The following is a 13571-nucleotide window of genomic DNA, read 5'->3' on the forward strand; positions in this document are numbered from 1 at the left end:
AGGTGGTGTAACAAATGGTCAGACAAGTTAATTTATTTTCTTTGATCATTCTTATCAGACATCTTATAAACCTGTTGTATGGTGTCTCATCCTTAAGGGTGGTTCAACTCTGTCCTTCCTTGCAATGGTACACCTGTTCACTAATGGTTGTTTTACATATCAGTGTAATTTAGAAGACTTTTTAATCTATAACCGTTTCCCCCAAAAAAATATAGTACATTGTTACTATTACATATATTACAGCATATTACAATTGAAAGTACTACCCAGTCTTGTTTACTCTATCAGTCAGCCGGTGATTGAGAATTCTACTCAGGGTTTTTCACTGTTCTTCCATGGAAATTTAAATGTAGTCAGCGCATGTAGAGGCACCCCAGGAAACACTTGTATCAGTTCTAAACGCTAAGGCTCTTAGGGCCTCGTTGGGATGGAAAGAGTGGCCAACCTCTTCCTCTTCCCCTGGTGATGTCATCACACATTGTTTATGACAGCGTTCTCCTGTGAGTGTGTTTGATTAACCAGCGTCATCCTGCATCTGAACCAGGCTTCCTGTAAACAGACGCACAAAAGCACACACACACACACACACACACGTAAACACATGCACACATCCGAAGGATGTCACTTCACCACAAATCCCTTGTCTAACATGAGCCCTCTAGCTATTTGATTGAGTGTCTATGTATGTCTCAAAAAATGCACAATTTTTGCGTTGGTACAATTTTTTATTTTTCTATTACAGAACATGTTCCGTATGTATGACAGACTGAGCTTATTGAAGGGTTCAGCATGCTAGTCAGTGTTTCAGTGTGGTTCAATCTCACTGAGTTTATCGAAGATTCAGCATGCTAGTCAGTGTTTCAGTGTGGTTCAATCTCACTGAGTTTATCGAAGATTCAGCATGCTAGCCAGTGTTTCAGTGTGGTCCAATCTCACTGAGTTTATCGAAGATTCAGCATGCTAGTCAGTGTTTCAGTGTGGTCCAATCTCACTGAGTTTATCGAAGATTCAGCATGCTAGTCAGTGTTTCAGTATGGTCCAATCTCACTGAGTTTATCGAAGATTCAGCATGCTAGTCAGTGTTTCAGTGTGGTCCAATCTCACTGAGTTTATCGAAGATTCAGCATGCTAGTCAGTGTTTCAGTGTGGTCCAATCTCACTGAGTTTATCGAAGATTCAGCATGCTAGTCAGTGTTTCAGTGTGGTTCAATCTCACTGAGTTTATCGAAGATTCAGCATGCTAGTCAGTGTTTCAGTGTGGTCCAATCTCACTGAGTTTATCGAAGATTCAGCATGCTAGTCAGTGTTTCAGTGTGGTCCAATCTCACTGAGTTTATCGAAGATTCAGCATGCTAGTCAGTGTTTCAGTGTGGTCCAATCTCACTGAGTTTATCGAAGATTCAGCATGCTAGTCAGTGTTTCAGTGTGGTCCAATCTCACTGAGTTTATCGAAGATTCAGCATGCTAGTCAGTGTTTCAGTGTGGTTCAATCTCACTGAGTTTATCGAAGATTCAGCATGCTAGTCAGTGTTTCAGTGTGGTCCAATCTCACTGAGTTTATCGAAGGGTTCAGCATGCTAGTCAGTGTTTCAGTGTGGTTCAATCTCACTGAGTTTATCGAAGATTCAGCATGCTAGTCAGTGTTTCAGTGTGATCCAATCTCACTGAGTTTATCGAAGATTCAGCATGCTAGTCAGTGTTTCAGTGTGGTTCAATCTCACTGAGTTTATCGAAGATTCAGCATGCTAGTCAGTGTTTCAGTGTGGTTCAATCTCACTGAGTTTATCGAAAATTCAGCATGCTAGTCAGTGTTTCAGTGTGGTCCAATCTCACTGAGTTTATCGAAGGGTTCAGCATGCTAGTCAGTGTTTCAGTGTGGTTCAATCTCACTGAGTTTATCGAAGATTCAGCATGCTAGTCAGTGTTTCAGTGTGATCCAATCTCACTGAGTTTATCGAAGATTCAGCATGCTAGTCAGTGTTTCAGTGTGGTTCAATCTCACTGAGTTTATCGAAGATTCAGCATGCTAGTCAGTGTTTCAGTGTGGTTCAATCTCACTGAGTTTATCAAAGATTCAGCATGCTAGTCAGTGTTTCAGTGTGGTCCAATCTCACTGAGTTTATCGAAGATTCAGCATGCTAGTCAGTGTTTCAGTGTGGTTCAATCTCAGAGGCCGTCTTTGGTCATCTCTATTACAGTATTCCCTATTATACAGTATTGATGCTGGGAAATCTACATACAGTAGTAGCAACAGTAGTCAGGTAAAATGTCTAACATAGTTACAGAAGAAATTGAGCAAACACAATTAAGCACATGAAAAAACATGTCAATACAATCACTACAGCTGTCAGTTATTTTGCTGTCAGAAAGTGGACGTTGAAACACAAAATGTCAATCAAGTTTGAGTCTCTACGGCTAAAGGACGGCTCCCTGAGTTGTTAAAATCAAGTTTGTTCCAAAGAAAATTTGGAACATTGATTCCCTTGAGTCCTTACAACACACAAACACATCTACAATATACAACTATCTGTTACAATCTCTTCAGTGGTCCCGGGGTATGTTCCTCCATAGCCTGGCTTGGTTCAATTCAGTCTGGCCTGGCTTGGTTCAGTTCAACCTGGCTTGGTTCAGTTTGTCTTGGATTGGAGTGGCATAGTTCTGCTTCGGCTTTGAGTGAAATCTGGGATCCAGAGTACAGGGAAACGACTCTCCTCCTCTCCCCAGGCTTTCTCCCATCTCCTCCTCTCCCCATATCCTGCACCGCAGTCTGACTGTGATCAGAGCTGGCCAAATATGTCAGTCCTGCAGGGTGTTGCTATGGTGATGCGTGATGACCCTCTGGTAGTCCTCGGTTAAAGCAGGTGTCATGCTGTGTTCCGTGACCCCTGGGAGGGAGAGGTCGTAGCTGCGGTAGTAGTGTCCGCTGGTCTGCTGGTGCTGGGTGTAGTATAGGAGTTGCCTGGCAAACATGGGCTCCACCTGCAGGGGCGGAGGGGAACAGCAGGGATCAGTACTGGTGTCACTGGGAGCCGGTGGTATTGAGGCATAGCCACGGGACGTAGGGGCGCTGAGGGAGCTGCAGCAACCCCTGATAAATATCCCCCCGAAAAATGTTTTTTACTAAATTTATACATTACCATTCAAAAGTTGAACAACAGTTTTCAGCTGTGCTAACATCATTTCAAAAGGGTTTTCTCATGATCAATTAGCCTTTTAAAATGACAAACTTGGATTAGCAAACACAACATGCCATTGGAACACAGGAGTGATGGTTGCTGATAAAGGGCCTGTGTACGACTATGTAGATATTCCATTAAAATCAGCCGTTTCCAGCTACAATAGTCATTTACAACATTAACAATGTCTACACTGTATTTCTGATCAATTTCGTGTTATAACTTTTGAACGGTAGTGTATGTACAGTACCAGTCAAAAGTTTGGACACACCTACTCATTCAACGGTTTTTATTTGTACTATTTACTACATTGTAGAATAATAGTAAAGACATCAAAACTATGAAATAACACATATGGAATCATGTACAGTGTTATATGTGTTATTTCATAGTTTTGATGACTTCACTATTATTCTACAATGTAGAAAACAGTACAAATAAAGAAAAACCCTTGAATGAGTAGGTTGTCCAAACTTTTGACTGGTACTGTATATTTAACAAAAAAATGGTGCACTAGGCCTTTATTGCTCCTGTATTAGGGTAGACAATTACCTGTCATCAGAGCAGTGAAAATGAAACCTTTCTTCTCTCTGCATTGTTGGGAAGGGCCCGTAAGTAAGTGTTTCCCTGTTAGTCTACGCCAGTGGTGGAAAAAGTACCCAACTGTCATACTGGAGTAAAAGTATAGATCTCTTAATAGAAAGTTCCTCAAGTAAAAGTGAAAGTCACCCAGTAAAATACTACTTTAGTAAAAGTCCAAAAGTATTTGGTTCTAAATATACTTAAGTATCAAAAGTAAATGTCAGCTCTAAAATATACTTAAGTATCAAAGTAGAAATAGAAATCATTTCAAAATCCTTATATTAAGCAAAGCAGACGACACCCATTTTCTTGTTTTGTGCACACCCCAACACTCAGACATCATTTACAGATAGCCAGGGGCACACCCCAACACTCAGATATCATTTACAGATAGCCAGGGGCACACCCCAACACTCAGACATAATTTACAGATAGCCAGGGGCACACCCCAACACTCAGACATCATTTACAGATAGCCAGGGGCACACCCCAACACTCAGACATCATTTACAGATAGCCAGGGGCACACCCCAACACCCAGACATAATTTACAGATAGCCAGGGGCACACCCCAACACTCAGACATCATTTACAGATAGCCAGGGGCACACCCCAACACTCAGATATAATTTACAGATAGCCAGGGGCACACCCCAACACTCAGACATAATTTACAGATAGCCAGGGGCACACCCCAACACTCAGACGTCATTTACAGATAGCCAGGGGCACACCCCAACACTCAGATATCATTTACAGATAGCCAGGGGCACACCCCAACACTCAGACATCATTTACAGATAGCCAGGGGCACACCCCAACACTCAGACATCATTTACAGATAGCCAGGGGCACACCCCAACACCCAGACATAATTTACAGATAGCCAGGGGCACACCCCAACACTCAGACATCATTTACAGATAGCCAGGGGCACACCCCAACACTCAGACATCATTTACAGATAGCCAGGGGCACACCCCAACACTCAGACATAATTTACAGATAGCCAGGGGCACACCCCAACACTCATATATCATTTACAGATAGCCAGGGGCACACCCCAACACTCAGACATCATTTACAGATAGCCAGGGGCACACCCCAACACTCAGACGTCATTTACAGATAGCCAGGGGCACACCCCAACACTCAGACGTCATTTACAGATAGCCAGGGGCACACCCCAACACTCAGACATAATTTACAGATAGCCAGGGGCACACCCCAACACTCAGACGTCATTTACAGATAGCCAGGGGCACACCCCAACACTCAGATATCATTTACAGATAGCCAGGGGCACACCCCAACACTCAGACATCATTTACAGATAGCCAGGGGCACACCCCAACACTCAGACATCATTTACAGATAGCCAGGGGCACACCCCAACACCCAGACATCATTTACAGATAGCCAGTGGCACACCCCAACACTCAGACATCATTTACAGATAGCCAGGGGCACACCCCAACACTCAGACATCATTTACAGATAGCCAGGGGCACACCCCAACACTCAGACATCATTTACAGATAGCCAGGGGCACACCCCAACACTCAGACATCATTTACAGATAGCCAGGGGCACACCCCAACACTCAGATATCATTTACAGATAGCCAGGGGCACACCCCAACACTCAGACATAATTTACAGATAGCCAGGGGCACACCCCAACACTCAGACGTCATTTACAGATAGCCAGGGGCACACCCCAACACTCAGACGTCATTTACAGATAGCCAGGGGCACACCCCAACACTCAGACGTCATTTACAGATAGCCAGGGGCACACCCCAACACTCAGACATAATTTACAGATAGCCAGGGGCACACCCCAACACTCAGACATCATTTACAGATAGCCAGGGGCACACCCCAACACTCAGACATCATTTACAGATAGCCAGGGGCACACCCCAACACTCAGACATCATTTACAGATAGCCAGGGGCACACCCCAACACTCAGACGTCATTTACAGATAGCCAGGGGCACACCCCAACACTCAGACATAATTTACAGATAGCCAGGGGCACACCCCAACACTCAGACATCATTTACAGATAGCCAGGGGCACACCCCAACACTCAGACGTCATTTACAGATAGCCAGGGGCACACCCCAACACTCAGACGTCATTTACAGATAGCCAGGGGCACACCCCAACACTCAGACATAATTTACAGATAGCCAGGGGCACACCCCAACACTCAGACATAATTTACAGATAGCCAGGGGCACACCCCAACACTCAGACGTCATTTACAGATAGCCAGGGGCACACCCCAACACTCAGACGTCATTTACAGATAGCCAGGGGCACACCCCAACACTCAGACGTCATTTACAGATAGCCAGGGGCACACCCCAACACTCAGACATCATTTACAGATAGCCAGGGGCACACCCCAACACTCAGACATCATTTACAGATAGCCAGGGGCACACCCCAACACTCAGACATCATTTACAGATAGCCAGGGGCACACCCCAACACTCAGACATCATTTACAGATAGCCAGGGGCACACCCCAACACTCAGACATCATTTACAAATGATGCATTTGTGTTTAGTGAGTCAGAGTCAGTAGGGATGCCACGTGTTATCTTGATAAGTGCGTCAATTGGACCATTTTCCTGTCCTGCTAAGCATTCATCACGAGTACTTTTGAGTGTCAGGGAAATGTATGCTGTAAAAAGTACATTATTTTCTTTAGGAATGTAGTGAAGTAAAAGTGAAAGTTGTCAAAAAATATAAAAAGTAAAGTACATCTACCCCCAAAAAACGACTTAAGATGTACTTTAAAGTATTTTTACTTATGTACTTTATACCACTGGTCTACACCTATTGTTTACGAAGCATGTGACAAATACAGTTTGATTTTAGTAGAATGGAGGGATGTTAGGGGGTGGAGAGAGGGCCAGGATTAGGGGATGGGGTTTGGATAAAGTAGAGAGAGTGGCTGAATACAGGTAGTAGAGGTCATATTAATATTAGGTGATAGTTATATACCGTACCTGTACAGTGAGGGTCCTCCTCTGTCTCTGTGGGTCCAGACATTCGTCTCCAAAACTCAGCAGCACCTGGAGACGTGGAGGCGGCCGGCCATGGAGGGCATAGCCCTGCAGCTCTGGTAGACAGCGAGAAATAAGTGGTTAATAGGGTCTAGATGGTTAAGTTAGGTAAAGAGGAAAGGCATGGATTGCATAGCCCTGCAGCTCTGAGACAAACAGGGAGGGAGGGAGGTGAGGTGGAAATGGTTAGATTAGATACAGAGGAGAGACATGGAGGGAATAGCCCTGTAGCTCTGAGACAAACAGGGAGGGAGGGAGGTGAGGTGGAAATGGTTCGATTAGATACAGAGGAGAGACATGGGGGAATAGCTCTGCAGCTCTGAGACAAACAGGGAGAAATAGGATTCGATCTAGAAGGTAGGGTTGTGTATATAGATAGGTTCGCAGGGAGGGGACATTGGGTCGATAAAGGGTTAATACATTTTGGTCAAAGGGAATTCTTATGAGCTGGTGTGGTGGTGACTTTAGAGGTTGTGTGACTGGATGGAAACCCCTGGTTCTATATGCAAATTAGACCAATCAGGCTGAACACATCTGTGGTAGGTGGGTGGGGATGAGGTCACTACTGTGTGTCATGTGTCATTCTTAAAAGTGTGTGTTGGGGATTATGGAGGCAATCTCATCATATTTCAAGGAAATGAGGACGTATCTGCTTCCTGTTCATGACCAGGAAACAGCATGACAACAGAGAGTGGTTTGGTTTGCCAGTGAATGTGACACGTGTGTGGGTGCATGCCCGCCTGCCTGCTTGCAGTGTACGTTAACTCACCTGCAAAGTAGTCCTGTGTGTGCAGTAGTTTACAGGTGTGTTCTCTCTCCAGCTTGTTGGGTTTATCTCCGTAGGGCGATAACCCTCCCTCCCAGAACACTCTCTCCTGGCACAGCCGCCGAGCGTAGAGACCATCTGGGGCCATCCATAGCAGCACGCCCCTCTCCAGGGTACCACCAGGGGGGCTGGGGGGGCACTCCTCCCCCCTCCCCAGGGCTGGGAGGCTGTCCAGGGGTAGGGGCACCAGGTCTGGACCTCCAGTGGGGGAATACAGCTTGTCGTCTGGGGAGCAGGGAGTTATGCGACAGCCCTCTGGACTAGAGGTGGTCACCTCCCTCCACAATGAGTCCCGGTAGAACACTGACACATGTAACCGCATATCTGGGGTGGAGGAGGGAGTAATGGTCAGAGCTAACACAATATAATACCAATTACGTGGAACAAAATATATTATTGGCAAGTCATATGTGAAGTAAATAAGTGTGTGTGTACACTGTATATTGTACCTGAGAGGGCCTCGGCTGATCTCATGCTGGTGTCCAGTGTGAAGGGGGAGGGCTGGCCATCAGTAGGGTAGGTGTAGAAGGACCCTGTGATCTGGTACCCTGCAAACACAGAGAGACAGTACCTGAATAAAGGCACTTATTCCAACACTCAGAACAGCATACACACAAATATCATGGGTCGAATCGACAATCACGTGAAAAGCAAGTTATTTGAGCAATGTCAAGTTAGTATGTAGGCCCATGTGAACATAACTCCCACCGCCTGAATAGCTGGTTGACCCTCACCAACTGGGCCACCTGGTCCACGATACATTTTCTAATTCATAGTCTATCGTCCTAGAACGGAAAATTGCTCTTTACACTCTCTGCACACACTCATATCCCGACTCTTTCATTTACATATTTCCCCCACCGCACATCATCCTGTAAAAAAAGAGTTGATTTATTTATACATGTCTACATTCATCATTTATAATGTAACTTAGTGTTTATAGTGTAGCTTGTAGTTCTTAGCGTACATAGTGCATAGTGTGTACAGTACATAGTGTACATACCACATGGATTTGTGTAAACTCTGCTTCTACATACAGTATGTTGTCTGTATATCCTGTTTATTGTGGCTGCACCAATTCACCAAGTCAAATTCCTGTACATGCAAATGTATTTGGTGAATAAAGGTGATTCTGACTACACATCTACACACCCTAAATTACATTCTCTCATACAAACAAACATGGATGCTGTGGTATTGGGCCTACCGTTGTCCATGCTGGGGCCCTGGGCCCAGGGTAGGCTGCGTGAGGGGTAGGAACACTGGGCATAGGGCAGCTCAGGGAGCGAGGTCTGCTCTGGAAGATAGTCCCTCATCCAGCCTCGCTCTGCACTGGACATGTACCCAGACATCTACCCACATAGAGACAGGGAGATACCTCTCAGTCAACCATCACATCTGCACACATAGAGACAGAGATTTGTGCAGCTGTCTCGCTCTCTCTCTCTCTCTCTCGCACACACAAACACACACACACACACACACACACGCAGTGTTGGGAGTAGTGAACTACATGTAGTTCAACTAGTAATTTATCTAGTAGTAGCTTGGTGGTAGTTGAACTATATTCAAATCTAGATAGTGTTTTTAGTAGTTAATTACTTTTTTTGCCATGTAGCTGTGTAGCTAACTACTGGAACTACACACAACTTTTTTTGCCATGTAGCTAACTACTGGAACTACACACAACTTTTTTTGCCATGTAGCTAACTACTGGAACTACACACAACTTTTTTTGCCATGTAGCTAACTACTGGAACTACACACAACTTTTTTTGCCATGTAGCTAACTACTGGAACTACACACAACTTTTTTTGCCATGTAGCTAACTACTGGAACTACACACAACTTTTTTTGCCATGTAGCTAACTACTGGAACTACACACAACTTTTTTTGCCATGTAGCTAACTACTGGAACTACACACAACTTTTTTTGCCATGTAGCTAACTACTGGAACTACACACAACTTTTTTTGCCATGTAGCTAACTACTGGAACTACACACAACTTTTTTTGCCATGTAGCTAACTACTGGAACTACACACAACTTTTTTTGCCATGTAGCTAACTACTGGAACTACACACAACTTTTTTTGCCATGTAGCTAACTACTGGAACTACACACAACTTTTTTTGCCATGTAGCTGTGTAGCTAACTACTGGAACTACACACAACTTTTTTTGCCATGTAGCTGTGTAGCTAACTACTGGAACTACACACAACTTTTTTTGCCATGTAGCTAACTACTGGAACTACACACAACTTTTTTTGCCATGTAGCTAACTACTGGAACTACACACAACTTTTTTTGCAAAAAGAAAAGATGGGTGAAGTAGAGAATTTCCTTTCTTTTTTGGCATCAGACATGGCTAATTCTCACTTTAAACCCAGTTTGTGTTAAATAGGCTAAATGACACATTCTGTTAATATCTGTCTCCAGAGTGATCTGTCTTGCAATCTGTATTCTATGCCATTTGACTTTTAGTTTTGATGTAGTGAACTACTTTTTCACAGTAACTTTAGTTAAACTATATGTTTCTTAAGGGGAGCTTTAGTGTAGCTTAACTTCTTCCAGTGTGAAGTAAGTGGTTAACTATATTTCTGAATATCTTCCCCAACACTGCACACACACACACGCACACACGCGCACACACACACACACACACACACACACACCCTTGTAATAGTTACCTGAGTCTGTAGGGCGGGGTAGGAGGGGTGCATGGGATAACTCGGGGGAGTCTGCGGGCTGCCACCATCCTCCTGTTTGGATCCTGATAGCAAGAAATCTGTTACACAGGAGGAATAATTGAAACAAAACACAGACACACACACATTCATTGCGCTCTCAAAGTTCATGAGAGAATAATACCTTCATTATTACACATGCACAAGTATAATCAGGACTTTATCCTACAGTTGGCTGTAACTAATTCACAGTGTCTTGTGGTTTGGCAGCCTGATTATCCAGCATACTGATGTGTATTTGTACAGAACTCACTGGCCCCTATCAAACCCTATCAAAACCCAATCACCCCCCCCCCCCCCCCCCCTTACAAAAAACCCATCGGGGCATTCAGTGAGTGGGTGGCATCTCTGTTTCCTACTGAATGGTGGTGTACAGTATATGATAAAAACAAGAAGTTGATTTTATAACTTTGATAACCTGTTTTCATCATTTTCATTCATACAACTACCGTTTATTGCATGTATTGGAATGCCACTTAAATGTATAGAATACTGGGTAGAATTGATAGAATTTTCTAGAATTGATAGAATATAATTATACTGACGTCTCTTGGCGCCCTCGGGTATGATCCGGTAGACTTTGTAGGGGTCTGAGATGTCCAGTTGACTCTTTTCCACGAGCTCTTCGAAGTCGTTACTTTTGTTGAGTGCGCACCGCAGGCGCGTCTTCCACGTTGGCGGGTCAGGTTTGTCGATGCCCTCACGAAACTTGCCCTTAAACAGCGCCCAAGCCTGCAGGAATGTCACACAAAACTGAGCCGTGAGATATGGGTAACGAATCACCGGTGCAGTTGTGAATGAGTTGTGAGACAAGTCCTGTGCTTCTGGGATTTGGCACAACCTACCCAAAGCGCACGAACTGAACTCATCATTAGTCTAATAGTTCTGTTTGCAACCAACACAACTAAATGTCCAATATTTTGGTCAAGTGTATAATACACATCTCTAACAAATGCAGTGCGTAAATGCAACAGTTGAGAGACATTCCGTTGAGGCCCCGTATCATACAGTACCTTGAAGAGAGCGGCATCCTCGTCCCGGTTGTAGTCCTGCTTGCCTGCGTGCTTCCACGGTATCCTGAAGATGCTCTTGTCGTCGTTCTCCCACACGAGGCCTGCGTACTTCCCGGTGTCAACCTGCTCGATCAGCCACGAGCGGAGCTTCCCGTTTCCACAGCTCACTGTAGACATGCCGTAGTCCGAATCCGGATTCATCTCTAGCCAAGAGACACTGTAGACAAGTACTCAGATATTTAGTATCCAAATGATCCAGCACACATACATTTTCAAAAAAATGTCTGCAAAAATATTATGGCTAGATTTTTTAATGTCAAATTGCTTGCGTAAACTTGCAGATCAATTATGTACATTTTATTAAAATAATTAAAGAATGGGCTACATTCACTTTTGAAAAAGTTTAATTGGATGTGAACTTATCTTTTGCTGCAGGTAGCCTATATGTTTTAGAGGGAGCAGAGCAAGTGTCCATGACTTACCTCTGAAACTCGAAACCCCTTTGAGTTTTGAAATCAATCAGTCTCGAAAGATCATAATGCAGCGTGACAACTTAACTTAAATCATAGTTGTGGAGTGGGCGGGGCGAGTAGAGAGATGTGCACCTGCTACGTTCTGTGAACCTTATCTGCGCAAGCCTCCCGTAAACAGCAGGGGGAAGTCCTCACCCGACACCCGCAATCCTGGAAAGTGGGAAAATCTATTCACCGTAGTAGAGAGCAAAACAATTCTTTGAAGTTATATAAACCCATGTAATGGGCTAAATATAAGCATACATCCTGCCAGTGATATTTTATGTTCATGATACAAATCAAGCATACATCCTGCCACTGATATTTTATGCTCATGATACAAATCGGTTGGCCTAATTCCCTGTCCAAGAAGTGCAATTGATATAGCCTCAAGGATTGGGAAAACTTGATCTCAAATAAGCCTGAATATGTAAGAAGCATACTGGGTGCCTAATTCTTCAACTAAGGCATATTGCAAAAAAAGTAAGTAGCCTAGGTATAATCATTGTAAATACTAAAGTCATGGGCTTGTGATTGTGATCAAGAATATTGCCTTCCTGTGGAGAACAAATTGAAATGTAGCTGAGCTTGCAAAGTCATATAACACTTGAAAACAGTAGACACGTTTTGTTTCTTTTTAAATAATATGTCAGAATGGTCAATAAAAAACTATCTTGAATATACATGCAATCAAAATGATGTTGGTCTATAAAGATGCAGTGCTGAGTTTCATATAATAATTACACACAAAGCACACACACAAACCCACACAACACTCACAGAAAGAGGAGCGTGTGTATGGAGGGGGGTGAAGGAGATGATCAAATGAGAGGAGTACCTGTGTCTTGGTGTGGATTACATTTAGCCTGTAGTAAAGTATGTTTGCTGTGCTGTCAGATGGATTGCTCTTCCATGTTGCTGTGACAGTTAGGGGGAAAGGAGCCCATGTTGAAGAAGACCCCAATCACACACAGGGACCACTGAGAAATCCCCTTGTGGCAGCATTCACATTTGCAAACATATCATATCCATATACCATATCATATTTTTGACAACTTGGAATTTTGCACATTTGCCTCCAGCAAAGTTGGTCGATTTAAAGTTGGTTGACTGTGAATATGGAACTCAAGTCCAGCTCATATCTATGCAGTGAGACAAAGGGATTGGCTGGGCGTTGCGTGAGTGACAGGTGTCTGGCTGGAGACATGGGGTCATGTGTTGCTGGTGCCGTGGCCGTTGCTATGGAGTCACTGATGGTCTGAGACTTTGGCAACAGAAGGGCTCCAATCTCCTCTTCACCGTTGAAAGGGTTCTTCTCGTACCTGTCCTTAAACCATAACCTACACCGCATCCGGAAAGTATTCAGACCCCTTGACTTTTTCTACATTTTGTTACATTACAGCTTTATGGATTAAATACATTTTTGTTCCTCATCAATCTACACACGATACCCCAGAATGACAAAGCGAAAACATTTTTTTTTTTAAATGTTTGCACATTTATTAAAAATAAAAACAGAAATAACTTATTTACATAAGTATTCAGACCCTTGCTATGAGACTCATAATTGAGCTCAGGTGCATTTCCATTGATCATCCTTGAGATGTTTCTACAAATTGATTGGTGTC

At 43.8% G+C, this 13571-nt stretch overlaps 1 protein-coding gene across 2 annotated transcripts; it reads right to left on the bottom strand.

The window, feature by feature from the left end:
- Positions 1 to 704: 704 nt before the first annotated feature.
- On the bottom strand, positions 705 to 12009 carry LOC110524663 (interferon regulatory factor 4). 2 transcript variants are annotated; one of them, XM_036978543.2, is made up of 9 exons: positions 11914 to 12009; positions 11432 to 11648; positions 10964 to 11150; positions 10362 to 10459; positions 8875 to 9019; positions 8117 to 8215; positions 7611 to 7991; positions 6785 to 6897; positions 705 to 2979 (listed from the first exon to the last, which is right to left on the bottom strand). In XM_036978543.2, exons 2-9 carry the CDS (start codon positions 11630 to 11632, stop codon positions 2797 to 2799), a joined length of 1407 nt encoding a protein of 468 aa, XP_036834438.2. In that variant the 5' UTR covers positions 11633 to 11648; positions 11914 to 12009; the 3' UTR covers positions 705 to 2796. The 2 variants fall into 2 exon arrangements, with proteins under 2 accessions (XP_036834438.2, XP_090092264.1); XM_090236138.1 differs by having other exon boundaries at positions 10362 to 10444; positions 11914 to 11962.
- Between the last annotated feature and the right edge of the window lie 1562 nt (positions 12010 to 13571).

The sequence above is a fragment of the Oncorhynchus mykiss genome, chromosome 5 (genome assembly GCF_057628025.1).
Source record: "Oncorhynchus mykiss isolate SJ-2025 chromosome 5, ASM5762802v1, whole genome shotgun sequence".
NCBI classification, from domain to species: Eukaryota; Metazoa; Chordata; class Actinopteri; order Salmoniformes; family Salmonidae; genus Oncorhynchus; species Oncorhynchus mykiss.

Coding starts and splice junctions, on each gene's coding strand:
- LOC110524663 (XM_036978543.2), bottom strand. CDS start 11,632: ATGAATCCGGATTCGGACTACGGCATGTCTACAGTGAGCTGTGGAAAC. Junction 11,151..11,431: donor AGGATGCCGCTCTCTTCAAG/GTACTGTATGAT, acceptor ACATTCCTGCAG/GCTTGGGCGCTGTTTAAGGG. Junction 7,992..8,116: donor ATCAGCCGAGGCCCTCTCAG/GTACAATATACA, acceptor CCTCCACCCCAG/ATATGCGGTTACATGTGTCA.